We start from the raw sequence: 27,472 nt of genomic DNA, 5'->3' as shown, positions 1-27,472 counted from the left end.
TTCAGAGCACGACGGAAGGCGCGGAGGTCGGGGATCCTTCGTATATCTGGGGGCAGTTTGTTCCATAGGGTTGAAAACCTCCATTGATGGAGCTCCCAAAACCTCTGGAGGGAAGCCTCTTTAAAAGCACCTTGGAGTTGACCCAAAATCCAGTCACCCAATCAATGAACGCTCCTTGCCCGGAATATTCATGATCCTTCTGCAGCCACTCACTCCATTCAACCCTTTGGCTGAAACCTACATTCAGGTCTTTGGTTTCCGCCCAGGGTGGGTGAACAAAACTCCACTTCAAAGGTTGCCTTTCTTCCCCCCACCATTTACCATTGCACAGATGATGCAATGGTAAATTGCATCATCTGTGCAACAACTTTGTGGAGGTCACTATACTGGGTCTTTGACGCAGGTGATTGCTGAAGTTGGTGCAGCCCTTGGCTTAGAAGGAAAAGTGAGGATATTAAAGAACACAACTATTGTTTAAGGCAGATCTTGAAGTAATGCCACCCCCCCCCTTTATTGGCTCCTGAGCAGCCTCCAACTACAAGTTAAATATACCGTATATGAATTGGCAGAAATGTGCCCTAGGCAGGCGTCACTCTCCTGCCAGGCTTGGAAGAGACCTGGGCTGTTGCACAACCTGGATGATGAGGTGGGCGTTGCATTTCTTTCTGGGTCCTATATTAGTTGCCTGGAAAGCCAGGCTGACACTCTCCCCACGGCAGCCCCTGGGAAGTGCTGGAGCTGCCCGTCCCCATGGATCTCCTGGGAGCAGGGACCCTCCTCCTGGCCATCGCCCTGGCTGGCCTCCTGGTCCTCTCCTCTTGGCAGCAAATGCACCGAAGGGGCAAGATGCCCCCTGGACCGACGCCCCTCCCTCTGATTGGGAACCTGCTCTGGATAGACCGAAACAATCTGCCCAATTCACTCATCAAGGTAAGGCCTCCCCCAACCCCCTGCCCTTTCGCCTGCTCCTTCCTGCCTTTCCCCTGACCAGCTCCAGTGGCCCTTGCTGGCTTTGGACTCCCTGGCATTGAAGGCCAGCCAGCCCAGGACCCCAAAGCTTGAGTGGGACAGTCCCTGTCCCCTCTTCAGAGGACCTAGGATGGAGGAAGAGGACTGCTTGGGTGGTTAATCAGGTGCCATCAAGTCCTGGTTCACTCTTACTCACCCGGCAGGCAGATATTCCCCAGGGAGAGCAACCCAGCTCCTCCCGTTCTCTTCCCTGCAAGGGCTCCTGCTTCTTTTGGACAGCCAGAGGTGTGCTGTGACCTTTTGTGCACTGGACAGGGTCCTTGGGGGAAGAGGGCAGAGGATTGTGCCCTCTCCCATTAAACACCCTCCATGTCTCTTCATAGAGCCCGTTGGGTGCAGCTGGTGGGCGCTGGTCCTTCCAAAAACTAATGCTGAGAAGAGGGCAGAAACCTGACTGCAGAATCTCTAGTAATCATGAAGGAGAGCCGTGTTAGACTAGAGGAGCCAAAGACCAGGGGGAAGCTCAGTGACTCCCCCCCACCCTCAAATCTGGAGAAAAGGCATAGTAAGCGTTCCCCAGCTGCCTCCCATCAAAGGTGCTTTTTCAGCAAGTGGGCCAATGGGAAAGCGGCACTCTCCGTCTCCTGTGGATTTAGACCAGCAGAGATTTTCTCCCACGGGTCTCATGAAAGCTTCTGCCTTTTTGTAAATGTCTTATTCGGAAAACGGCCCCCCAGATGCCTCCTGATGTTTCCAACACTTATTGTGTGAAACAGAGATTGCAGCCTGGATAGAACAGACCCATGTATATGCTAAATCTCAATTTTAATACAAGTCAATCTTTCTTTCCTGTTGGATTCCGTTTCAGCAACCAGGCATATAGGAAGTTGGGGGCAGAATTGGGGAGTCCCTGGGAGGGTTGAAAGTGCTGCTGAACCAGAGGGCACCTTAGGAGTTAGCCAGGAATGATAACATCAACCTAGAGTGGGTCAAATAGCCCTCCTCCCCAGTATCTGAAGGTCCCAGGGGTTGAACCATGTTGCCAAATAATCCACATTAGGAGACCCACCCCATAGATTTCCCCAGTGAGTCCCTCCCTGTCCAGCAGCTTCTGCCCAGGGTCACATCTGGCCAGTTGGGGAAGATGCTCATGAAGACCAATTCAGTTCCGCCGGCCAATTCTCTCCCCTTCTCTTTCCCGGTTTCTCTGGCAGCTGAGCGAAAAGTACGGGCCGGTCTACACGCTCCAGCTGGGGCCCCGGCGCATCGTGGTGCTGTGTGGCTACGAGGCCATTAAGGAGGCCCTGGTGGACCAGGCGAATGAGTTCCGGGACCGGGGGCAGCAAGGCACTTTTGACTGGATCTTCAAGGGCCGCGGTGTGTTCCAAAATTCTGCGTCCCCCCAGCAACTTGATGACGAATTTTGCTAGGCAGCCATCTGTGGGGGAAGCCATATTTGATGTCCCTTGCACCAAGCACCATCTCCCTCATTTCAGGGTTGACTCAGCAGGACCCACCTCTCAAGACCCCCAGAGAGACCCCCTTCTCTGTCCTCCAGGGAGGGAGCTCTGCGCTGCTTCTCCTCTAAGAAAGGGCTCAGAAGGGTCTCTTCTTGCTCTGGGCAGTCCTGCGCTTGTTGGGGGGTCTTTCTGTGTCCCAACACCCCTTTCCCCCCACCCTTGTCTTTCTTTCCATCTGCAGGAGTTGCCTTCAGCAACGGGGAAAAACCCATCCATCTGCGACGGTTCTCCATCGTGACCCTGCGCAATTTTGGGCTGGGAAAGAGATCCATCGAAGAGCGGATCCTGGAGGAAGCCCATTTCCTGCTGGAAGCCCTGAGGGGCACAAAAGGTAGGTGGATTTCTAGAGCCCCCAGAAGTGGGGCAAGGGGGCAATTCATGGGGGGGGGGCTGGAGAAAATGGCACATGCTTGGCTAACGAAGCCCAACGATCCAAAATGGGAAGTTGCCTTAAGCAATAAGTTTTGTCAAAGGCACCAAGACCACCAAGGGAAGGTTCCACTTTTTGCAGACCCCCCCCGCCCTCCCAGCACACTCTCAGGTTTAGCCTGGAGTGTTTTGTTTCTTTCTTTATGGGGGGCAGAATTTCCATTTGCCTTGGTTCTGGCTTCACCAGCCTGCACAGCCCTTGGCACAGCCGGCTGCAGCCTGGTTCGGTTCAGGCAGTGGTGGATTAAGGTGCCCTAAGCACTGACAAATCTTGGTGCCCCCCTCCTCTGTACATACTGTACAAACGAAGCCACTCTTCACTGGGGTTTTTTTCTTTCTCAGCTTTGTGGTGCCCCCTTTGGGCCTGGGGCCCCAAGCCCCACATGCTTAATCTGCTTATTGGTTAATCCACCACTGGGTTCAGAGTCCATGTCACTTTTGTTCTCTTGGCCTGCAAAGGAAGGGCTGGGGCTCAGACTTTCCTGCTGGTTTCAGTGGTGGGGCCCCCAAAGTCATCCCATTTCCTAGAGTCTGGGCTTCCGCTCTCTGGCCCAGGGATGCCCACAGCATCAACTGCTCTGTTTGAGCTCCTGGCAAGGATTCTAGCTGCCAAAGGGTGCCCCCCCACGCCTCCCTACTCCCTAGGAGGCAGAGGTGAAGCCAGAAGCATTTGAGGAGGGGCTGAGCCTGGCAAGGCGGAGACACCACAGTCCTCTGTCTGCAAATCCCATCCTCAGACCCCTCAGTGCCTGCACGAGCATCAAGAAGGGCTTCTCTCCCCCCAGGGGCCCCCTTTGACCCCACCTACTTCCTGAGCCGCTCCGTGTCCAACGTCATCAGCTCCATCATCTTTGGCAGCCGCTTTGACTACGAAGACCAAGAGTTTCTCTCTTTGCTGACCACAATGAATGAAATCTTTCGCTTCAGCTCCTCAGCCCAGGGACAGGTACCCCGCCCCAATTCTGCTGCTTCTGCTTGGGGAAAGCATCGGCGTTCATTCAGGGCTCTGAACATCGAGGCCCTGGGGCTGAAGTCCTTGACCCACCCAGGCATCTCTGCGCATGTGCAGAAGCAGCACGCATGCACATGTGCCCCATGCAAGCACCCACAAGCAAACCAGTAGCGACGGGATTTGAAACCCACTACTGCCTGGGATCCTTCACCTCCCCCTCCCAGGCCTTGCCCACTCCCATCCCCTCTTAGCTACACCTGCCAGGGTCATCTTCTACCAGTAAAACCTTCTTTTCTTCCCTTCTCCAAACTGCCACCCAACCCGCAGCTCTTGGACATCTTCTTTGGAATCATGCAACACCTCCGTGGCACACAGCAAACGGTTTTCAAGAGATTTTCAGAGCTGAAAGAATTTGTGGCCAAGAAGGCAAAAGCCCACCAAGAGATCCTGGACCCCAATTCCCCACGAGATTTCATTGACCACTTCCTGATGAAAATGCAGCAGGTAGAAGGGGGGGCTTGATGGGATGATAAACACACAGAGAAATACACTCAGCCCAACTCAGATGCTCTCTGAACTTGGTTGGTTTCTTCCTTTATTGGCAACTCGAATGGCACCAGATACTTTACTTAACTTTACTTTACTTTATTTGATTTTGAATTTATATACCGCCCTACTCCCGAAGGACTCAGGGCGGTGAACAGCCAAAAGATAAAACACACATAATACAAAATTTAAAAAACAATGTAAAAGCACATTAAATAATTTGGCCCAAACAATTTAAAACACCCCTATTGTTTTAAAACAAATTTAAAATTAACAATTAAAAAGGAGGTTAGGCCAGGCCAGCCTGTTGAAATAAAAGGTGTTGAGGGCATGGCGGAAAGTGCGTAAGTCCGGGATCCTCCGTATGGCACCAATTGACTATATTGAGACGCTGGAAACCACAGTCACTCAGTCTTGGATGGGTTGAGCCTGAGTCTGTTTCTCCCCATCCATATCCGCACAGCCTCCAGGCACCAGGACATCACTTCCAGGGCATCACTGGGGTGGTCCGGGGTGGAGATGTACAGCTGAGTATCATCAGCGTACTGATGGTACTTCACCCCGAAACCACAGATGATCTCACCCAGTGGCTTCATATAAATGTTGAACAGAAGGGGCAAGAGGACCGACCCCTGTGGCACCCCACATACAAGGCGCGTCGGGGTCGACCTCTGCCCCCCTGCCAACACAGACTGCGATGGGTCAGAGAGAAAGGAGGAGAATCACCGCCCCCCACTCTTCCAACCGGCGCAGCATGATACCATGGTTGATGGTATCAAAAGCTGCTAAGAGGTCTAATAGGACCAGGACAGAGGAACAACCCCTGTCTCGAGCCCTCCAGAGATCATCAACCAACGCGACCAATGCCGTTTCCGTGCTGTACCCAGGCCTGAAGCCTGACTGGAACGGATCTAGGTAAACCATTTCATCCAGGTACTGGGGAAGCTGTTGCGCCATCACACTCTCAACAACCTTCGCCACAAAGCGAAGGTTGGAGACTGGACGATAATGTATGTTGACCTTTGAGAGATTCTCCATCCAAGGATCTTTTGAAAGGGACTGCCCCAGAAAGCCCAAACAAGCAGACAAGTGTGTAAGGTGTGTAAGGTCCACAGTTCAAATCAACAAAAAACCAGTGTGGGACAGCAAAGTCAGCCGCATCAAAGTTTGGGGTGTCCAGACTTCTAGAGAAGCTCTGACATCAGCAAATAAGGAGAGCTGTGAAATACTTGGAGCTCCACATCTTTTGATTTTAAAATTCCCTTTTCTTCCACCAAGGAAGAAAACAAACCTGACTCTTTCTTCTCCATGGAGGAACTGGTCGCAACCACGCTTAACATCTTCATCGGTGGTACGGAAACGGTCAGCACCACTTTGCGTTATGGATTCCTGATCCTGCTGAAGTACCCGGAGGTGGAAGGTGATTTCCATGGCAACAGAGAAATAAAACCCATCATCCAGAGAGCAGGGCGGTGGTTGGAACAGGAGCAGTTGAGAGCTACTTGTGAAATTCAGACCCGTCACCTGATCTCCTGCATGCTAGGTGGCCTTCCTGCCTCCTCAGGAAGCTGCTGGGGTCCCCAGGTCAGAACTGGAAGGGCAGAAGTGGACCTCCTCTGGCTCTTCCTCTCCCTCTTTCTGATCTCTCCCCAGAGAAGATCCATGAGGAGATTGACCGCGTCGTTGGTGTCAATCGGACTCCCAGCATGGAGGACAGGCTGCAGATGCCCTACACGGAAGCCGTGATTCATGAGATACAGAGATTTGGGGACCTGATACCCATGGGGGTAGCACGACGTGTCACCCAAAATGTCCAGTTACGAGAGTACACAATCCCCAAGGTATTTTTGGGCAGGAGGATATCCCTGCTCCCATCCTTCAGCTACTGCTCCAAGGTTTTCCTCAAGGGTAGCTTTTTTCCCACATGAGTTGAATCATAGACCCCATCATCCCCAGCCAGAGTAATTGATGCTTCCTTTATTTCCTGCCCTCAGGGGACCGAGGTTTTCCCCATGTTGGGAACAGCGATGAGAGACCCCAAACATTTTGCAAGACCTGAGGAGTTTGACCCCCAACACTTCCTGGATCAGAAGGGGCAGTTCCAGAAGAATGAGGCTTTCATACCCTTCTCCATTGGTGAGCCCCCCCCCCATTTCTCAAGCCAGAAAATCGCCTCTGAGAACCCTCTCATAGAAGCCCCTTAGAGTCAACCCTGTTTCCTCCCTGATAAGCAGAGGACCGATAAGCAGAGGGCTGGTCCAGAAACACATCTTGGCCACAGTTGTGAGTTTCCTCCACAAAGCACAAATTCAAAAGAGATGCAGAAGCCGCAGAAGGGACCCCCAACTCCTCTGTTGCAACTGCAAGTTATGTGTGCTCTCAGGCCCCATTGGGGAGGCAGCCAGGGGGTCCTCCTGCCCACCAGCCTCTCTGCTCTGGTCTTTTGCAGGAAAGCGCTACTGCTTTGGAGAACATCTGGCCCGTGCTGAGCTCTTCCTCTTCCTCACCAGCATCCTGCAGCATTTCCGCTTCAAGTCAGCTGTGCCCCCTGAAGACATCGACCTCTCCCCAATGTTGGTGGGGTTGGCAACTATCCCACAGATCTATGAGTTCTCTGTCATCCCCCGCTGAGGGAGGGGCCCTCTGGAGCCTTGGCAACGTTCCTTTCTACATCTCCCACCACCACCACTTTCCTCTGGCTACAGGAGATGCCCTCTAAGGACATGGCTCTCTTGCTGCGGGCACCGCAGATGCCACTCCATCTCCAGAGAGCCTGGCACCTTCGGGCACCCTGTCCCCTGCACTGCATTCCAGCTCCTGCTCCTCTACCCCAACCTCTGTGCCCTTTCCTCCAGCAGCTCTGGCCAGGCTGGCTTCGGGTGGGGGGCATGGAATTCAGCTGGTGTTCAGGTCTCCCCCTTCTCAGACAGTCTAGTTCAGTCCCGCCTCTCTCCTTTGAAGTTGCCAACTCAGGCGGGTTTCTGGCTTGTAAAATCTCCTCTGTATGGTGACCTGTTTTGTACATGAATAAACCTTCTTTGCCAACCTAAAATGGAAGCAGAGGCCAAGTTCAAGGGTTCTGTGCCAGCAGGCAGAGCTGGAGCTTGAGGCTGGTGCCAGCCGATGCCAAGAGCTGGCCCGTCCTTCCCTCGTCCATTCTGAGCAGAATTTGAGATTCTTCTGCCCAGATGTGGGAAAGAATCCTTGAAGATTCCATTGAAGAATCCATTCCAGGCTTCCTGGGAAAAGAGCAGCTGGGATTCCGGAATTCTTTTGCAATCCTTGAAGCTCAGACGCCATAATCAGAGTTCCTCTTGGCTTCCGGTTTGCTTTAATCGGCACAAGAAGCTCCCAAGAATTTGACCTCCAGAAGGTCTTTTGACCTGTTTCTCTGCAGGAGGTAATTCAACGCAACTGCACAGCCTCCTTCCCACCATTAAACAGCCCCCCCACCCCCGCTTTCCCTGTGGTCTCGTGTACTGAGCTTCCTGCTGAACCTGAAAAGTGGGTGCAGTTTGGGGTTGGATGGCACATTCACGAAGAGGGAAATTGAGGCAAGGGACCCGGGAACAAGCCTTCCTGAGCAAGTGATGTGTCTTCTTGCGTTGACTGTCACCGCTTTTCTCCGAATTGGATGCTGCTGCATGGAAAGGAGCTCAGGCCAACGGGGAGCAGAAGGGGCCCCACTCCCAGGGACCCCCCAGCAGCTGGAGAGCCCCTAAGAGCGCTGTGCCTGCCCTGGGGAGGACGGTAGCTGCCTTTCCCCTGGAAAGAAGGGGGTCCCACTTGGCGGGAGTCAGTGGGTATTTGCAGAAGTGCCCGTGTTCTGCCCATTGGCCCACCCTCCCTAGACCCAGATGTGGATCTCCCTCTGCCTCCCTCCCCAAAAATGTCTGCTGGCACGAAAGGCACCTCCTGGCCACTCACCCAACATCGGTCCTGTTCCATCCCCATCCAGCCTTTTCCCTCTAAGCTCTGCTTCCCCCTCTGCAGCTATTACTTCATGCTCTGCCCCCAAAGAGCAAAAGTACAGGCCCTTTCCTTAAAGGGGGGCATTGGTCAAAGGTCAGCAGCTGCCCCTGGCGACACCCTTGTGCTTGCTGGACGGGTTTTATCCCCTGGAGCACCCATCCTCCTCCCACCTGGTCCGAGGGAGCAGGAAGGCAAAGAAGGAGGAAGGCCATCGGTGGAAAGAGAAATGGCTGTCCTGCCCATCCTCTCTGCCTTCTCCACCTGCCCTGCCCACCTGGGGAAACCACTTTTATGTCCCCTCCTGGTGTCGGGCATCCTAGCATGTCTCAGTAGCCATCAGCAACAGCACTGTTGAGCCTTTGGACAGTCCAGCAATCGGAGACAGGAACTCCAGCCAATTCCTGCCTGGGAGAATCGCCAGGAGAAACCATGTGCCCCAGGAGATGTTGAGGGGTTTCCAGATAAGATGGCATTTTCCCCTTGCCTCATCACCTGCACATATTGCTTATGGAGGGCAAAGAGGCAGAGAGAAGTACAGGGGTATTGCCTGCCTATAGCTGGTGCATCTTGTTAGGATATGATTTGAGCCTAACAAGTTGTCCAGGCAATATATGTGTTCTGTGACTTTAATATGAATATGTATTGTGTGACTTTAAAGTTCTACTGCTGATTCATTGTAATGCTGAGTCATGCTGTAATTAGTTGTGAACGTATTTAAGGAAGGTACTGTAACGTATTCAGTTGATGATAAGCTACCATTGTGTGAGGAGTGCTATCCATTGTGCTATCATCGTTGGATGGATTGTTGGATACCATCGTGGTTTGTGAACCAGAGTGAGTTTGTTATTCTAACCAACTACTGTTTGTATGGTAAGAAGATTTTATATCACTGGACTGATTTAACTGGCAAAGACTTGGATTGATTTAAAGACTATGAGATTGTTTTTTCACTATAAAGTAAACTTTAGATAAACCAGTTTGCACATCTCTTATTCATTGCTCTCAGCAATGTTTCTCTGTGCTCTACACTCTGCTGGTTGGTAACACAACAACAATATCCTTAACACATCTCCTGGCTCTTTACATCCCCACTTCCAAGCATGTGGGAGTGAGACCCTTCCGCCAATTGGCTGCAGCTCTTACTGATGCCCACCCCTTCGAAAGCCTAGCGATACTCCCCCTTGGACCGATGGGCGGCAGGTTCTCTTTATTTGCATCAATGCTGAGACCAGAAGATACAAAGATAAGAAGAGGCAGACCTGCCTTATAGGCTGGAAGGAAACACAGAGACATTGTGCACGGAGGCCCAGCTGGACCGGACAGGCCTGGGACCAGAGACACCGAATCTCAGAAAGGGGAGAAATGCCCCTAGGCAGGCTTCGCTCTTCTGCCTGGCTTGGAAGACACCTGGGTGGTTGCACAACCTGGATGATGAGGTGGGCGTTGCATTTCTTTCTGGGTCCTATATTAGGTGCCCAGAAAATCAGGCTGACACTCTCCCCACGGCAGCCCCTGGGAAGTGCTGGAGCTGCCCGTCCCCATGGATCTCCTGGGAGCAGGGACCCTCCTCCTGGCCATCACCCTGGCTGGCCTCCTGGTCCTCTCCTCTTGGCAGCAAATGCACCGAAGGGGCAAGATGCCCCCTGGACCAACGCCCCTCCCTCTGATTGGGAACCTGCTCTGGATAGACCGAAACAATCTGCCCAATTCACTCATCAAGGTAAGGCCTCCCCCAACCCCCTGCCCTTTCGCCTGCTCCTTCCTGCCTTTCCCCTGACCAGCTCCCGTGGCCATTGCTGGCTTTGGACTCCCTGGCATCAAAGGCCATCTGGCTGGCAGAGCCCAGCACCCAAAAGGGCCTTGGATGGAGGAAGAGAAATCGGATTGCTTGGATGGTTGATAAAGTGCCATCAAGTCCTGGTTGACTTTTGTCACCCGGCAGGCAGATATTCCCCAGGGAGAGCAACACAGTTCCTGCCATTCTCTTTCCTGCAAGGGCTCCTGCTTCTTTTGGACAGCCAGAGGTGTGCTTTGACCTTTTGTGTCCTCTCCATGCACACGCAGGTCACCTTCCATGTCTCGCTCCAAGTCCTTAACCTGATTTTTAAATACTTATACAGAGAGAGAGAGTTGTTGCACCTCAGATACAATAGACCCATATATATGTTAAATCTTAATTTTAATAAAAATAAATATTTAATAATGACACACCATGCTTGTGTTACATTTCCTGCTGCAATCCCTTTCAGCAACCAGGCAGGAATGAAATTGGGAGCACCTGGAGGGCAGAATTTCGGGGGACAGGGGAGGGTTGAAAGTGCTCCTGAACCAGAGGGGACCTTAAGAGATAGCCAGGAATGATGATCTCAACCTAGAGTGGGTCAAATAGCCCTCCTCCCCAGTATCTGAAGGTCCCAGGGGTTGAACCATGTTGCCAAATAATCCACATTAGGAGACCCACCCCATGGATTTCCCCAGTGAGACCCTCCCTGTCCAGCAGCTTCTGCCCAGGCTCACATCTGGTCAGCCGGGGGAAGATGCTTATGAGGACCAATTCAGTTCCACCGGCCAATTCTCTCCCCTTCTCTTTCCCGGTTTCTCTGGCAGCTGAGCGAAAAGTACGGGCCGGTCTACACGCTCCAGCTGGGGCCCCGGCGCATCGTGGTGCTGTGTGGCTACGAGGCCATTAAGGAGGCCCTGGTGGACCAGGCGAATGAGTTCCAGGACCGGGGGCAGCAAGGCACTTTTGACTGGATCTCCCGGGGTTATGGTATGGTTCAGAATTGGTGTTGGTTGACCTCAAGGGAGCTGCGGGGGAAGCTGTATTTAAGGTCCCCTGCACTGAGGCGTGTTGCTCAAGGATGGTTGTCCTCACCATGACCCAACTTTCCAGACCCCTGGAGAGCCCCCTTTCCCTGTTCTCTGTTCTAAGGAAGGGCTCAGAAAGACTACCTTCCTCTAGAGTGCTGGGCAATCCTGCCCCTGCTGGGAGGTCTTCTTTGGGTCCCAGCACCCCTTCCCCCTTTCTCTTTTGGTCCACAGGAATTGCCTCCAGCAACGGGCAAAAATGCATCCATCTGCGACGGTTCACCATCACGACTCTTCGGAATTTTGGGGTGGGAAAGAGATCCATCGAAGAGCCTATCCTGGAGGAAGTACACTTCCTTCTGGAAGCCCTGAGGAGCACAAAAGGCAGGTGGATTTCTGGATCCCCCTGAAGTGGGGCAAGGGGGGAATTCATGGGTGGAAGAAGGAAAATGGCTCACACTGGGTCAGTGAAGGCCAATATCAAAAAGGAGAACCTGGCTTAAACCATCCAAGCCGAGCTCTTTGCAAAGCACCAAGACCACCAAGGGGAGATTTCCCTTTCCTGCCACCCAGACCCCCACAATCTTCTCTGCATGGCCCCCAATGGCCCCAGAGGTGAGGCTGGCCCAGTTGAAGGAGGGATCCTGATCCCTCCCAGGAGACCTGCAACCAGAGCCCGCTTTAGCCTGGGGTGCTTTGTTTCTTTCTTTAAGGGGTCTAGGAGTGTACCCCTTGGTTGCTTTGGGTCTAGAAGGCTTCTCTCCCCCCAGGAGCCCCCTTTGACCCCACCTACTTCCTGAGCCGCTCCGTGTCCAACGTCATCTGCTCCATCATCTTTGGCAACCGCTTTGACTACGAAGACCAAGAGTTCCTCGTTCTGCTGACTGGGATACTGGAAATTTTTCGCTTTGCCTCCTCAGCCCAGGGACAGGTACCCCCCTTCTGCTGCTGCTGCTTGGGGAAGGCATTTCTGGGGGTTCTGAATCTCGTGGCACTGGAGTGGGTGTTTGTGTGAAGGGCAGGTTGCAAGGTCAATGGCTGGCTATTGGAGGAGGACCTTCTGTGGACTTGAAGGAACAACTCTCTTGGGGGAAGAAAGTTTCCACTCCCAGGCCTAGCCCTCCCCATCCTACCTCAGCTCCACTTGCCAGGGTCTTCTTCTATAAGAAAAACCCTCCTTTCCTCCCTTCTTCAACCTGCCATCCAACCTGCAGCTCTTGGACATCTTCTTTGGAATCGTGCAACACCTCCCTGGCTCACAGCAAAAGTCTTTCAAGATGTTTTCAGAGCTGAAGGAATTTGTGGCCAAGAAGGCAAAAGCCCACCAAGAGACCCTGGACCCCAACTCCCCACGAGATTTCATTGACTGCTTCCTGGTGAAAATGTTGCAGGTAAAAGGGGGACACTTTGCTGATGGGATGATTAACACACAGACCAACTTGAATGGGACCAGATACAAACTTTGGGAGATTGATCCAGAGTTTAAGTAAACAAAAGTCCAGTGTTGGCAGCAAAGTCAGCCTAATCAAGGTTCAAGATGTCCAAACTTCTAGAGAAACTTGGATATCAGCAAATTAGGAAATCTGTGAAATAGCTGGAGCTCCATGTCTCTCCCTAATTTAACAGAGGCCATTCAGAAGTAGATGGAACAACTTAGTTATTCAATTTTGACTCTTACTCCCAAGCAGACCTTCAGTCAAGATGGTGGCTGTGCTGGTGGAGGGGTGAGGGGAGTTGTAATCCTGATGGCCAATAGGCTGAACTAGAGAGATAAACAAATCAATTTTTAAAAATTCCCTTTTCTTCCACCAAGGAAGAAAAAACCCCTGACTCTTTCTTCTCCATGGAGGAACTGGTCGCAACCACGCTTAATCTCTTCATTGGTGGTACAGAAACGGTCAGCACCACTTTGCGTTATGGATTTCTGATCCTGCTGAAGTACCCGGAGGTGGAAGGTGATTTCCATGGCAACAGAGAAATAAAACCCATCATCCAGAGAGCAGGGCGGTGGTTGGAACAGGAGCAGTTGAGAGCTACTTGTGAAATTCAGACCCGTCACCTGGTCTCCTGCATGCTAGGTGGCCTTCCTGCCTCCTCAGGAAGCTGCTGGGGTCCCCAGGTCAGAACTGGAAGGGCAGAAGTGGACCTCCTCTGGCTCTTCCTCTCCCTCTTTCTGATCTCTCCCCAGAGAAGATCCACGAGGAGATTGACCGCGTCGTTGGTGTCAATCGGACTCCCAGCATGGAGGACAGGCTGCAGATGCCCTACACGGAAGCCGTGATTCATGAGATACAGAGATTTGGGGACCTGATACCCATGGGGGTAGCACGACGTGTCACCCAAAATGTCCAGTTACGAGAGTACACAATCCCCAAGGTATTTTTGGGCAGGAGGATATCCCTGCTCCCATCCTTCAGCTACTGCTCCAAGGTTTTCCTCAAGGGTAGCTTTTTTCCCACATGAGTTGAATCATAGACCCCATCATCCCCAGCCAGAGTAATTGATGCTTCCTTTATTTCCTGCCCTCAGGGGACCGAGGTTTTCCCCATGTTGGGAACAGCGATGAGAGACCCCAAACATTTTGCAAGACCTGAGGAGTTTGACCCCCAACACTTCCTGGATCAGAAGGGGCAGTTCCAGAAGAATGAGGCTTTCATACCCTTCTCCATTGGTGAGCCCCCCCCCATTTCTCAAGCCAGAAAGTCGCCTCTGAGAACCCTCTCATAGAAGCCCCTTAGAGTCAACCCTGTTTCCTCCCTGATAAGCAGAGGACCGATAAGCAGAGGGCTGGTCCAGAAACACATCTTGGCCACAGTTGTGAGTTTCCTCCACAAAGCACAAATTCAAAAGAGATGCAGAAGCCGCAGAAGGGACCCCCAACTCCTCTGTTGCAACTGCAAGTTATGTGCGCTCTCAGGCCCCATTGGGGAGGCAGCCAGGGGGTCCTCCTGCCCACCAGCCTCTCTGCTCTGGTCTTTTGCAGGAAAGCGCTACTGCTTCGGGGAACATCTGGCCCGTGCTGAGCTCTTCCTCTTCCTCACCAGCATCCTGCAGCATTTCCGCTTCAAGTCAGCTGTGCCCCCTGAAGACATCGACCTCTCCCCAATGTTGGTGGGGTTGGCAACTATCCCACAGATCTATGAGTTCTCTGTCATCCCCCGCTGAGGGAGGGGCCCTCTGGAGCCTTGGCAACGTTCCTTTCTACATCTCCCACCACCACCACTTTCCTCTGGCTACAGGAGATGCCCTCTAAGGACATGGCTCTCTTGCTGCGGGCACCGCAGATGCCACTCCATCTCCAGAGAGCCTGGCACCTTCGGGCACCCTGTCCCCTGCACTGCATTCCAGCTCCTGCTCCTCTACCCCAACCTCTGTGCCCTTTCCTCCAGCAGCTCTGGCCAGGCTGGCTTCGGGTGGGGGGCATGGAATTCAGCTGGTGTTCAGGTCTCCCCCTTCTCAGACAGTCTAGTTCAGTCCCGCCTCTCTCCTTTGAAGTTGCCAACTCAGGCGGGTTTCTGGCTTGTAAAATCTCCTCTCTATGTTGATCTTGTCGTATATGAATAAACATTTTTTCCCAACCTAAAATGGAAGCAGGGACGAAGTTCAAGGGTTCTGTGCCAGCAGGCAGAGCTGGAGTTTGAGGCTGGTGCCAATCGATGCCAAGAGCCGGTCCATCCTTCCCTCGTCCTTCCTGAGCAGAATTTGGGATTCTTCTGCCCTGATCTGGGAAAGGAGGGCCATGGGTAGAGAAAGAAGCGGCTGTTCTGGCATGGTCCTGCCACCTGGAGAAACCACGTCCTCTTTTGCTCCTCTCTTACGGGAAGCTCTTCCTCCCTTGTTCCAGGCAAGGCGGTGGGGGCATCCTGTCACTTCCGTAGCCCTTTCAGCAGCTGTTCTGGGGAGAATGAGAGGCAACCCTTTTTGAAGTGGGCACTAAAGCTACCTGTTCAGGGACGGGAATTGTACAGCCTACAGAGCAGCAGAGATGGCAGAGTTAATAATGATAAACCATCAGTTCCAGAGGCCCCTGACACCCACGACCACTCCCTCTTGCCAGGGTTCAGCTGAAGCCCTTGTCCCCGATCCAGACCCTTACAGGCCCTGAGAGAGGGTGACCACAGCATCGCTTGGCTCACTGGGGATGGAGATGGAGAGTTGGTGTATCACCAGCAGGCTGAGCATATCTCGTTCCATGGTGCCGGATGGTTTCTCCCAGCAGCTTCATATCACTGTCAGATGTGTTTTTTTTCTTTTTTGCTTGCTTTGCCTCCATTAAAAAAAGCCCTTTAAAAATCTAAATTTGATCTTCTTGTAAGAGTTGAGAAACATTGTAGCGAAAAGCCATTGAAAACCAAATGCAAGACTAGCCATCTCTGTCAAAAGGACAGACAGTGCCAGGAGCAATTCAAACAGGAAACCCCAGAATAGAATTTATTCTGGGAGCATATAAAAAAACCAATATTCAATAGCCCAAAAATGAGGACGGAGAAATTAACACACTTAAGTGAACACTTTAACAAACTGCCAGATCATCAGAATAACACAAACACACATATACACCCTTCTTCCACGGTATGTTCCCCTTTGTGCATACACCCACCCACCTTTTTCCTGTAAATGAAAGCTCCTGGAACAATATTTTCATAGATTACCTTTTTGGGAGACGACCTCTGTGCTACACTCCTGAAAATTAACTGGAGAGTTTCGTCTTCTAGCAGCCTCTCTTCCCGTGTTCTTTGCCAGCTTTGAGCTTTGAATAATTGGTGACCACGAAGGGACTGAGAGGAGCGTAGAAAGTGCCGAGCCTTGTGGCACCGCACAAAGGAGTAGTCGAGGCTGGACCTCTTGCTCAGTCTCAACACGGAATGGGAGCAGCCTTGGAGAAAGGAGCTAAACCAGGGCAAGACTGTGCCACCAGCCCCCATAGCCAGAAGGAAAGATTACAACGGTCAGACTCTAACTGATCCCTGATCCCGAGCAATCTCCAGGCTCCTTTCCATCACCCCTTGCAAGCAGGTGGTTTCCAGCCTCCCATCAATTTAAAATAACCCAGTTAAAACCAATTACAAATTTAAAACCTCAAGGATGGGGTCAAGCCAGCCTGGCTAGATGAAATAGATGAGTTTTCAGGGCCTGACAAAAAGTCCGGAGGTCTGGTATCGTGCGTATCTCTGGGGGTAGGTCATTCCAGAGGGCAGGTGCCGCCACAGAGAAGGCTCTCCCCCTGGGGGTCGCCAGCCGACATTACTTGGCCGACGGCACCCTGAGGAGGCCCACTCTGTGCGAGCGAACTGGCCGGTGGGAGGCTATTGGCGGCAGAAGGCGGTCTCGTAGATACCCCGGCCCTAAGCCATGGAGCGCTTTAAAGGTGGTCACCCACACCTTGAAGCACACCCGGAAGACCACAGGAAGCCAATGCAGCTCGCGCAGGAGAGGTGTCACATGGGAGCGCTCATGGAGCCCCAAATTTTTCAAGCCACAAAGTTGCTTCTGACAACCCCCCCAAAGACCATCTCCCAAAGGTCACCCCTTTTTCCTCCCTGCCCCTCCCTGGTATGCAGAGAGTTATCAAGAAACTGCAGAAACTGCATCCTGGCTCATTCTACTTGGATACAGTTATGAGTTAGAGTCACAAAGCGAAATTGGGAAGAGATTCAGAGGCCGCAGAAGGGATCCCCCAACTCCTCTGTTGCATCCTCAAAGGAAGGACCCTCTCAGGCCCCATTAGGGAGGCAGCCAGGGGGTCCTCCTGCCCACTGGCCTCTCTGCTCTGGTCTTTTGTAGGAAAGCGCTACTGCTTCAGAGAACATCTGGCCCGTGCTGAGCTCTTCCTCTTCCTCACCAGCATCCTGCGGCATTTTCGCTTCAAGTCAGCTGTGCCCCCTGAAGACATCAACCTCTCCCCAATGTTGGTGGGGTTGGCAACTATCCCATGGATCTATAAGTTCTCTGTCATCCCCCGCTGAGTGAGGGGCCCTCTGGAGCCTTTGCAACGTTCCTTTCCCATCTCTCCCCACTATGCCAATTCCTTCCTGGTGACCTTCTAGGTCCAGGAGATGCCCTCTAAGGACATGGCTCTCTCCCTGAGGTCACCACAGCTGCCTCTCCATCTCCAGAGAGCCTGGGACCTAAGGGCACCCCGTCCCCTGTATTGCATTCTGGTTCCTGCTCCTGTACCCCAACCTCTGTGCCCTTTCCTCCAGCAGCTCTGGCCACTTGGCTTCAGGTGGGGGGAGACTTCAGCTGTGGTGTCTTGGTCTCCCCCATTTTCATCACACTCTGAAGGTGCTCTGTTTGCTGAAGGTGCTGTTGAACCTAGAAACGTTCACCATCAAAAGTAGCCGGGACTAGAGAAGAAGCTTGACTGAGCTGGGAAAAGTTTCCTGGGATGCCCACCACTCCCACAGTCCTCCCAGGAGCCTCGTTCCTTCCGTCTTTTGGTTGGCGTGCTTAATGCTTTGGGCAGGTCGATCTCTGGGATGGGCAAAGGGGCAGAGACAGAATAAGAGAGGTGGAAAGGACACGGGAGGTTTTCTAGTCCTGCTCAGGCAAGAGACCCTGTGCCATTTCAGCGGCTGTCCAAGCTCTTCTTCAAAACCTCCAGGGATGGAGCACCCACAACTTCTGGAGGGAAGCTGTTCCACTGATGAATTGTCCTCGCTGTTAGGGAACTCTCTTTAGTTCCAGGTTTTCTCCTTGATTAGTTTCCATCCGTTGCTTCTTGTCCTGCCTTCAGGGGCTTTGGAGAAGAGGTCTAGTTCAATCCTGCCTCTCTCCTCTGAAGTTGCCAACTCACGTGAGTTTCTGTCTTGTAACATCTCCTCTGTATGTTGACTGTTAAATAAACATTCTTTGCCAACCTAAAATGGAAGCGGAGGTGAAATGGAAGGTTCCTGTGCCAACAGGCAGACGTGGAGCTTGAGGCTGGTGCCATTCGATGCAAAGAGCCGGTCTGCCCTTTCCCCATGTTTCATTCGCATCTCCTCTGGGCTGCCCCAAAATGTCTGGCACTGGGGATCCCCCAACACTGCTCGTCTAGTGGAAGCTGGGATCCACAGTAGATGCCTTGCAACCTCCACAATGGGGGGCTGGAAATTCTCTTCTGCACCTCCATCACGCACATCATCTCCCTTTCCTGCCCCTCCGCTGCCCTCCAAGGGCCCCACTGAGATCTCCACCTGGGCAGCAGCAAATGGCCCACAAAGGGATTTTGCAAAGGGTGGTTGAAAGGCACAGAGGGATCCTTGTTAGGAAAGGCAGGGCTCCCCCCGACAGTGGTTAGGTGTGATTCAGAGACTTTTACCAGAATTGCCAGGACTGGCTAGGAATATTGGCAGGGTGTGCAACTGTTGCTTGGATTCACACTGACTGTGATGTGACCGACCCTGTCGACGTTGAAAGGTTCACCCTTAAGAATTCTTTCCAGGCTACCTGGGAAAAGAGCAGCTGGGATTCCTTTGCAATGAGCGCCTGCTCTCACTGCTCTCTTTGAAACTCATGTATATTCATCAAAGAGTTCTTCTTGGCTTGGACCAAAGCGGGCACAAAGAGCCACCTGCTCAGGCTTTTGGACAGTCCAGTGATCCGGGACAAGAATTACAGGAACTTTGAACTGGCTCCAGCCAATTCCACTCTGGGAGAATCGAGGTGGTATTTTCCCCTTGCCTCGTCACCTACGCACATCACTTGTGGAGGGCGAAGTTGCACAGGGGGACACGGGCATCGCCTGCCCATCGCCTGTGCATCTCCCGACTCCTTTCCATCCCCCCTTCCCAGCAGGTGGCCTCCAGCCTCTCCTTGCCCTGAATGAGTGGCAGCCCGAATTGCCATTGGCCGCAGTGCCTGGTCCCTCCCTGCCCGGCAGAGGCCGATTGGTCATTCCCCCCAGACCGCTGGGCTGCCAGAATAAGAGGATAACAGGATAACTGAGTCGAAAGGGACTTTGGGGGTCAGCTGGTCCAAACCCAGCTCAGGCAGGAGACCCTGTACTATTTCAGACAAATGGCTGTCCAATCTCTTCTTGAAATTTATTTATTTATTTTATTTTATTTTATTGCATTTTTATACCGCCCTTCTCCCGAAGAACTCAGGGCAGTGTACAGCCATAATAAAATAGTAACAACACAGAATTAAAAACCATTTAAAATAATTCAATCATTTGGCTGTAATTAAAAACCCCAAAACTAAAAACCATTCTAAAACCCCGTTAAAAACCCAATAAAATCATTGTTCTGTCAGACCGGCTTGATGAAATAATAGGGTCTTCAGAGCACGACGGAAGGCGCGGAGGTCGGGGATCCTTCGTATATCTGGGGGCAGTTTGTTCCATAGGGTTGAAAACCTCCATTGATGGAGCTCCCAAAACCTCTGGAGGGAAGCCTCTTTAAAAGCACCTTGGAGTTGACCCAAAATCCAGTCACCCAATCAATGAACGCTCCTTGCCCGGAATATTCATGATCCTTCTGCAGCCACTCACTCCATTCAACCCTTTGGCTGAAACCTACATTCAGGTCTTTGGTTTCGGCCCAGGGTGGGTGAACAAAACTCCACTTCAAAGGTTGCCTTTCTTCCCCCCACCATTTACCATTGCACAGATGATGCAATGGTAAATTGCATCATCTGTGCAACAACTTTGTGGAGGTCACTATACTGGGTCTTTGACGCAGGTGATTGCTGAAGTTGGTGCAGCCCTTGGCTTAGAAGGAAAAGTGAGGATATTAAAGAACACAACTATTGTTTAAGGCAGATCTTGAAGTAATGCCACCCCCCCCCCCTTTATTGGCTCCTGAGCAGCCTCCAACTACAAGTTAAATATACCGTATATGAATTGGCAGAAATGTGCCCTAGGCAGGCGTCACTCTCCTGCCAGGCTTGGAAGAGACCTGGGCTGTTGCACAACCTGGATGATGAGGTGGGCGTTGCATTTCTTTCTGGGTCCTATATTAGTTGCCTGGAAAGCCAGGCTGACACTCTCCCCACGGCAGCCCCTGGGAAGTGCTGGAGCTGCCCGTCCCCATGGATCTCCTGGGAGCAGGGACCCTCCTCCTGGCCATCGCCCTGGCTGGCCTCCTGGTCCTCTCCTCTTGGCAGCAAATGCACCGAAGGGGCAAGATGCCCCCTGGACCGACGCCCCTCCCTCTGATTGGGAACCTGCTCTGGATAGACCGAAACAATCTGCCCAATTCACTCATCAAGGTAAGGCCTCCCTCTGCCCTTCCGCCTGCTCCTTCCTGCCTTCCCTCTGACCAGCTCCCGTGGCCATTGCATTAGCCAGCCATCTGGAGGAGTCCAGGAACCCAAAGCTTGATGGGGCCTCTCCTTGTCCCCCTGTTCAGTGGGCCTTGGATGCTGGCAGAGGAATCGGGCTGCTTGGGTGGCTCATCAGGTGCCATCATCTTGTTGATCCTTCATTGCCAGCAGGCAGTCCAGGAAGAGAAGAACCTGTATATTTTAAATCTTAATTTTAATAAAGATAAGTATTTCATAATTGCCACAATCCTTCTCTATAAATATTTCCTTTCTTGTTGGATTCCTTTTCAGGAACCAGACAAGTAGGAAATTGGGAGAAGCTGGGGGGCAGAATTTGGGGGATCATTTAGGTGTAAAAAGAGCTCCTGAAGCAGAGGAGACTTTTAGCCAGGAATGATTACCCCAACATAGACTGAGTCAAATAGCCCCCCTCCCCAGCATCTGAGGGTCTCAGGGGCTGAACTCCTGCTGTTCAATAAAGTTAATCCACATCAGGAGACCCACCCCATGGATTTCCCCAGTGAGTCCGTCCCTGTCCAGCAGCTTCTGCCCAGGCTCACATCTGGCCAGCTGGGGAAGATGCTCATGAGGACCAATTCAGTTCCATTGGCCAATTCTCTCCCCTTCTCTTTCCCGGTTTCTCTGGCAGCTGAGCAAAAAGTACGGGCCTCCCCCAACCCCCTGCCCTTTCGCCTGCTCCTTCCTGCCTTTCCCCTGACCAGCTCCAGTGGCCCTTGCTGGCTTTGGACTCCCTGGCATTGAAGGCCAGCCAGCCCAGGACCCCAAAGCTTGAGTGGGACAGTCCCTGTCCCCTCTTCAGAGGACCTAGGATGGAGGAAGAGGACTGCTTGGGTGGTTAATCAGGTGCCATCAAGTCCTGGTTCACTCTTACTCACCCGGCAGGCAGATATTCCCCAGGGAGAGCAACCCAGCTCCTCCTGTTCTCTTCCCTGCAAGGGCTCCTGCTTCTTTTGGACAGCCAGAGGTGTGCTGTGACCTTTTGTGCACTGGACAGGGTCCTGGGGGGAAGAGGGCAGAGGATTGTGCCCTCTCCCATTAAACACCCTCCATGTCTCTTCATAGAGCCCGTTGGGTGCAGCTGGTGGGCGCTGGTCCTTCCAAAAACTAATGCTGAGAAGAGGGCAGAAACCTGACTGCAGAATCTCTAGTAATCATGAAGGAGAGCCGTGTTAGACTAGAGGAGCCAAAGACCAGGGGGAAGCTCAGTGACTCCCCCCCACCCTCAAATCTGGAGAAAAGGCATAGTAAGCGTTCCCCAGCTGCCTCCCATCAAAGGTGCTTTTTCAGCAAGTGGGCCAATGGGAAAGCGGCACTCTCCGTCTCCTGTGGATTTAGACCAGCAGAGATTTTCTCCCACTGGTCTCATGAAAGCTTCTGCCTTTTTGTAAATGTCTTATTCGGAAAACGGCCCCCCAGATGCCTCCTGATGTTTCCAACACTTATTGTGTGAAACAGAGATTGCAGCCTGGATAGAACAGACCCATGTATATGCTAAATCTCAATTTTAATACAAGTCAATCTTTCTTTCCTGTTGGATTCCGTTTCAGCAACCAGGCATATAGGAAGTTGGGGGCAGAATTGGGGAGTCCCTGGGAGGGTTGAAAGTGCTGCTGAACCAGAGGGCACCTTAGGAGTTAGCCAGGAATGATAACATCAACCTAGAGAGGGGCATAACAGCCCCCCTCCCCAGCATCTGAGGGTCTCAGGGGCTGAACCCCTGCTGTTGAATAAAGTTAATCCACATCAGGAGACCCACCCCATAGATTTCCCCAGTGAGTCCCTCCCTGTCCAGCAGCTTCTGCCCAGGGTCACATCTGGTCAGCTGGGGAAGATGCTCGTGAGGACCAATTCAGTTCCATTGGCCAATTCTCTCCCCTTCTCTTTCCCGGTTTCTCTGGCAGCTGAGCGAAAAGTACGGGCCGGTCTACACGCTCCAGCTGGGGCCCCGGCGCATCGTGGTGCTATGTGGCTACGAGGCCATTAAGGAGGCCCTGGTGGACCAGGCGAATGAGTTCCGGGACCGGGGCCAACTGGCCAGTTTTGACTGGATCTTCCAGGGCCGTGGTGTGTTCCAAGTTCTGCGTCCCCACAGCAACTTGATGACGAGTTTTGCTAGGCAGCCATCTGTGGGGGAAGCCATATTTGATGTCCCTTGCACCAAGCAGGAATGCTGGGCCAGGCAATGCGCTCAGTCCCTCCATCTCCCTCATTTCAGGGTTGACTCAGCATGACCCACCTCTCAAGACCCCCAGAGAGACCCCCTTCTCTGTCCTCCAGGGAGGGAGCTCTGCGCTGCTTCTCCTCTAAGAAAGGGCTCAGAAGGGTCTCTTCTTGCTCTGGGCAGTCCTGCGCTTGTTGGGGGGTCTTTCTGTGTCCCAACACCCCTTTCCCCCCACCCTTGTCTTTCTTTCCATCTGCAGGAGTTGCCTTCAGCAACGGGGAAAAACCCATCCATCTGCGACGGTTCTCCATCGCGACCCTGCGCAATTTTGGGCTGGGAAAGAGATCCATCGAAGAGCGGATCCTGGAGGAAGCCCATTTCCTGCTGGAAGCCCTGAGGGGCACAAAAGGTAGGTGGATTTCTAGAGCCCCCAGAAGTGGGGCAAGGGGGCAATTCATGGGGGGGGGCTGGAGAAAATGGCACATGCTTGGCTAACGAAGCCCAACGATCCAAAATGGGAAGTTGCCTTAAGCAATAAGTTTTGTCAAAGGCACCAAGACCACCAAGGGAAGGTTCCACTTTTTGCAGACCCCCCCCGCCCTCCCAGCACACTCTCAGGTTTAGCCTGGAGTGTTTTGTTTCTTTCTTTATGGGGGGCAGAATTTCCATTTGCCTTGGTTCTGGCTTCACCAGCCTGCACAGCCCTTGGCACAGCCGGCTGCAGCCTGGTTCGGTTCAGGCAGTGGTGGATTAAGGTGCCCTAAGCACTGACAAATCTTGGTGCCCCCCTCCTCTGTACATACTGTACAAACGAAGCCACTCTTCACTGGGGTTTTTTTCTTTCTCAGCTTTGTGGTGCCCCCTTTGGGCCTGGGGCCCCAAGCCCCACATGCTTAATCTGCTTATTGGTTAATCCACCACTGGGTTCAGAGTCCATGTCACTTTTGTTCTCTTGGCCTGCAAAGGAAGGGCTGGGGCTCAGACTTTCCTGCTGGTTTCAGTGGTGGGGCCCCCAAAGTCATCCCATTTCCTAGAGTCTGGGCTTCCGCTCTCTGGCCCAGGGATGCCCACAGCATCAACTGCTCTGTTTGAGCTCCTGGCAAGGATTCTAGCTGCCAAAGGGTGCCCCCCCACGCCTCCCTACTCCCTAGGAGGCAGAGGTGAAGCCAGAAGCATTTGAGGAGGGGCTGAGCCTGGCAAGGCGGAGACACCACAGTCCTCTGTCTGCAAATCCCATCCTCAGACCCCTCAGTGCCTGCACGAGCATCAAGAAGGGCTTCTCTCCCCCCAGGGGCCCCCTTTGACCCCACCTACTTCCTGAGCCGCTCCGTGTCCAACGTCATCAGCTCCATCATCTTTGGCAGCCGCTTTGACTACGAAGACCAAGAGTTTCTCTCTTTGCTGACCACAATGAATGAAATCTTTCGCTTCAGCTCCTCAGCCCAGGGACAGGTACCCCGCCCCAATTCTGCTGCTTCTGCTTGGGGAAAGCATCGGCGTTCATTCAGGGCTCTGAACATCGAGGCCCTGGGGCTGAAGTCCTTGACCCACCCAGGCATCTCTGCGCATGTGCAGAAGCAGCACGCATGCACATGTGCCCCATGCAAGCACCCACAAGCAAACCAGTAGCGACGGGATTTGAAACCCACTACTGCCTGGGATCCTTCACCTCCCCCTCCCAGGCCTTGCCCACTCCCATCCCCTCTTAGCTACACCTGCCAGGGTCGTCTTCTACCAGTAAAACCTTCTTTTCTTCCCTTCTGAAGCGATGAAGGACTCCTGTTTATCAGCTTATCTTGGGTGCCCTCAACAGATTCAGGAAATGCCCACTTTCAGAACCCTTTTCCCAATGTGGGATGAGATAGAATGCCAGGGTTGCCCCAGACTTTGTCTGCTTGAAATATACCTTAAGGGGCATCTACTCCCCTCCCAGTGAAGAAGGTTGGGGCAGCAGCTGGCTCTCTCCTCCCACACAGGTGAAGGAGGACCTTCTTCTGCAGACCTGAAGAAGCAACTCGCCTGGGGGAAGAAGGAAGGGTCAGGGGTCCACAGGTCTCCTGGGATCAGTGGTGGGTTGCTACCAGTTCGCCCCATATCGGGCGAACCGGTAGCAGCGACAGTGGGACGCTCCGCCTAACCCGCCCAGGCGTCTCTGCGCATGTGCAGAAGCAGCACGGGTGCACATGTGCCCCATGCAAGCACCCACAAGCAAACAGTAACGACGGGATTTGAAACCCACTACTGCCTGGGATCCTTCACCTCCCCCTCCCAAGCCTTGCCCACTCCCATCCCCTCTTAGCTACACTTGCCAGGGTCGTCTTCTACCAGTAAAACCTTCTTTTCTTCCCTTCTCCAAACTGCCACTCAACCCGCAGCTCTTGGACATCTTCTTTGAAATTGTGCAACGCCTCCCTGGAACACAGCAAATGGTTTTCAAGAGATCTTCAGAGCTGAAAGAATTTGTGGCCAAGAAGGCAAAAGCCCACCAAGAGATCCTGGACCCCAATTCCCCACGAGATTTCATTGACCACTTCCTGATGAAAATGCAGCAGGTAGAAGGGGGTGGGGCTTGATGGGATGATAAACACACAGAGAAATACACTCAGCCCAACTCAGATGAGGGGTCCTTGGTGCTCTCTGAGATTGGTTGTTTCCTCCTTTATTGGCAACTTGAATGGTACCAGATACAAACCTTTGAGAGATTCCCCATCCAAAGGTCTTTTGAAAGGGACTGCCCCAGATTCCTGCCCTACAGAAAGCCCAAACAAGCAGACAAGTGTGTAAGGTGTGGCCCATAGTTCAAATCAACAAAAAACCAGTGTGGGACAGCAAAGTCAGCCTCATCAAAGTTTGGGGTGTCCAGACTTCTAGAGAAGCTCTGACATCAGCAAATAAGGAGAGCTGTGAAATACTTGGAGCTCCACATCTTTTGATTTTGAAATTCCCTTTTTTCTCACTAAGAAAGAAAAAACCCCTGACTCTTTCTTCTCCATGGAGGAACTGGTCGCAACCACGCTTAACCTCTTTCTTGGTGGTACAGAAACGGTCAGCACCACTTTGCGTTATGGATTCCTGATCCTGCTGAAGTACCCGGAGGTGGAAGGTGATTTCCATGGCAACAGAGAAATAAAACCCATCATCCAGAGAGCAGGGCGGTGGTTGGAACAGGAGCAGTTGAAAGCTACTTGTGAAATTCAGACCCGTCACCTGGTCTCCTGCATGCTAGGTGGCCTTCCTGCCTCCTCAGGAAGCTGCTGGGGTCCCCAGGTCAGAACTGGAAGGGCAGAAGTGGACCTCCTCTGGCTCTTCCTCTCCCTCTTTCTGATCTCTCCCCAGAGAAGATCCACGAGGAGATTGACCGCGTCGTTGGTGTCAATCGGACTCCCAGCATGGAGGACAGGCTGCAGATGCCCTACACGGAAGCCGTGATTCATGAGATACAGAGATTTGGGGACATTGTCCCCCTGGGACTGCCACGCCGGGTCACCCGAGATGTGCAGTTACGGGGCTACACAATTCCCAAGGTATTAAGGGGGGATATCTCTGCTCCCATCCTTCAGCTACCGCTCCAAGGTAGTCCTCCAGGGTGCCTGTCTTCCACCTCAATTGGATCATGTCTCCCATCATCCCCAGCCAGAGTAATTGATGCTTCCTTTATTTCCTGCCCTCAGGGGACCGAGATTTTCCCCATGTTGGGAACAGCGATGAGAGACCCCAAACATTTTGCAAGACCTGAGGAGTTTGACCCCCAACACTTCCTGGATCAGAAGGGGCAGTTCCAGAAGAATGAGGCTTTCATACCCTTCTCCATTGGTGAGCCCCCCCCCATTTCTCAAGCCAGAAAGTCGCCTCTGAGAACCCTCTCATAGAAGCCCCTTAGAGTCAACCCTGTTTCCTCCCTGATAAGCAGAGGACCGATAAGCAGAGGGCTGGTCCAGAAACACATCTTGGCCACAGTTGTGAGTTTCCTCCACAAAGCACAAATTCAAAAGAGATGCAGAAGCCGCAGAAGGGACCCCCAACTCCTCTGTTGCAACTGCAAGTTATGTGCGCTCTCAGGCCCCATTGGGGAGGCAGCCAGGGGGTCCTCCTGCCTACCAGCCTCTCTGCTCTGGTCTTTTGCAGGAAAGCGCTACTGCTTCGGGGAACATCTGGCCCGTGCTGAGCTCTTCCTCTTCCTCACCAGCATCCTGCAGCATTTCCGCTTCAAGTCAGCTGTGCCCCCTGAAGACATCGACCTCTCCCCAATGTTGGTGGGGTTGGCAACTATCCCACAGATCTATGAGTTCTCTGTCATCCCCCGCTGAGGGAGGGGCCCTCTGGAGCCTTGGCAACGTTCCTTTCTACATCTCCCACCACCACCACTTTCCTCTGGCTACAGGAGATGCCCTCTAAGGACATGGCTCTCTTGCTGCGGGCACCGCAGATGCCACTCCATCTCCAGAGAGCCTGGCACCTTCGGGCACCCTGTCCCCTGCACTGCATTCCAGCTCCTGCTCCTCTACCCCAACCTCTGTGCCCTTTCCTCCAGCAGCTCTGGCCAGGCTGGCTTCGGGTGGGGGGCATGGAATTCAGCTGGTGTTCAGGTCTCCCCCTTCTCAGACAGTCTAGTTCAGTCCCGCCTCTCTCCTTTGAAGTTGCCAACTCAGGCGGGTTTCTGGCTTGTAAAATCTCCTCTGTATGGTGACCTGTTTTGTACATGAATAAACCTTCTTTGCCAACCTAAAATGGAAGCAGAGGCCAAGTTCAAGGGTTCTGTGCCAGCAGGCAGAGCTGGAGCTTGAGGCTGGTGGCAGCCGATGCCAAGAGCTGGCCCGTCCTTCCCTCGTCCATCCTGAGCAGAAT

At 52.8% G+C, this 27,472-nt stretch overlaps 3 protein-coding genes across 3 annotated transcripts; all 3 read left to right on the top strand.

Moving 5' to 3' along the window:
* The first annotated feature begins 705 nt into the window (after positions 1–705).
* On the top strand, positions 706–7,468 carry LOC148112326 (cytochrome P450 2A13-like). The gene is made up of 9 exons (XM_087876437.1): positions 706–930; positions 2,184–2,346; positions 2,671–2,820; positions 3,704–3,864; positions 4,198–4,374; positions 5,695–5,836; positions 6,070–6,257; positions 6,411–6,552; positions 6,866–7,468. Exons 1-9 carry the CDS (start codon positions 751–753, stop codon positions 7,045–7,047), a joined length of 1,485 nt encoding a protein of 494 aa, XP_087732563.1. The 5' UTR covers positions 706–750; the 3' UTR covers positions 7,048–7,468.
* A 1,919-nt stretch (positions 7,469–9,387) lies between these two features.
* LOC148112325 (cytochrome P450 2A13-like) lies at positions 9,388–15,489 on the top strand. The gene is made up of 9 exons (XM_087876438.1): positions 9,388–10,108; positions 10,996–11,158; positions 11,431–11,580; positions 11,967–12,127; positions 12,411–12,587; positions 13,010–13,151; positions 13,385–13,572; positions 13,726–13,867; positions 14,180–15,489. The coding sequence occupies exons 1-9, from the start codon at positions 9,929–9,931 to the stop codon at positions 14,359–14,361; spliced, it is 1,485 nt and encodes a 494-aa protein (XP_087732564.1). The 5' UTR covers positions 9,388–9,928; the 3' UTR covers positions 14,362–15,489.
* Positions 15,490–20,167: 4,678 nt separating this feature from the next.
* On the top strand, positions 20,168–27,355 carry LOC148112324 (cytochrome P450 2A13-like). The gene is made up of 9 exons (XM_087876552.1): positions 20,168–20,391; positions 22,368–22,530; positions 22,887–23,036; positions 23,919–24,079; positions 25,003–25,179; positions 25,589–25,730; positions 25,964–26,151; positions 26,299–26,440; positions 26,753–27,355. The coding sequence occupies exons 1-9, from the start codon at positions 20,212–20,214 to the stop codon at positions 26,932–26,934; spliced, it is 1,485 nt and encodes a 494-aa protein (XP_087732678.1). The 5' UTR covers positions 20,168–20,211; the 3' UTR covers positions 26,935–27,355.
* Positions 27,356–27,472: the final 117 nt, after the last annotated feature.

The sequence above is a fragment of the Pantherophis guttatus genome, chromosome 10, assembly GCF_059756535.1.
Source record: "Pantherophis guttatus breed Tessera chromosome 10, ASM5975653v1, whole genome shotgun sequence".
Taxonomy (NCBI): domain Eukaryota; kingdom Metazoa; phylum Chordata; class Lepidosauria; order Squamata; family Colubridae; genus Pantherophis; species Pantherophis guttatus.
Note: the sequence above shows the minus strand (reverse complement) of the source record. Positions and strands in the feature narration are given on the sequence as shown.

Excerpts from the sequence above, each read along its gene's own strand:
- LOC148112326 (XM_087876437.1), top strand. The coding sequence starts at position 751 with ATGGATCTCCTGGGAGCAGGGACCCTCCTCCTGGCCATCGCCCTGGCT. Across the intron at positions 5,837-6,069 it reads GAAGTACCCGGAGGTGGAAG|AGAAGATCCATGAGGAGATT; the intron begins GTGATTTCCATG and ends ATCTCTCCCCAG. Across the intron at positions 6,258-6,410 it reads GAGAGTACACAATCCCCAAG|GGGACCGAGGTTTTCCCCAT; the intron begins GTATTTTTGGGC and ends TCCTGCCCTCAG.
- LOC148112325 (XM_087876438.1), top strand. The coding sequence starts at position 9,929 with ATGGATCTCCTGGGAGCAGGGACCCTCCTCCTGGCCATCACCCTGGCT. Across the intron at positions 10,109-10,995 it reads TGCCCAATTCACTCATCAAG|CTGAGCGAAAAGTACGGGCC; the intron begins GTAAGGCCTCCC and ends TTTCTCTGGCAG. Across the intron at positions 12,588-13,009 it reads TCCTGGTGAAAATGTTGCAG|GAAGAAAAAACCCCTGACTC; the intron begins GTAAAAGGGGGA and ends TCTTCCACCAAG.
- LOC148112324 (XM_087876552.1), top strand. The coding sequence starts at position 20,212 with ATGGATCTCCTGGGAGCAGGGACCCTCCTCCTGGCCATCGCCCTGGCT. Across the intron at positions 25,180-25,588 it reads TCCTGATGAAAATGCAGCAG|AAAGAAAAAACCCCTGACTC; the intron begins GTAGAAGGGGGT and ends TTTCTCACTAAG. Across the intron at positions 25,731-25,963 it reads GAAGTACCCGGAGGTGGAAG|AGAAGATCCACGAGGAGATT; the intron begins GTGATTTCCATG and ends ATCTCTCCCCAG.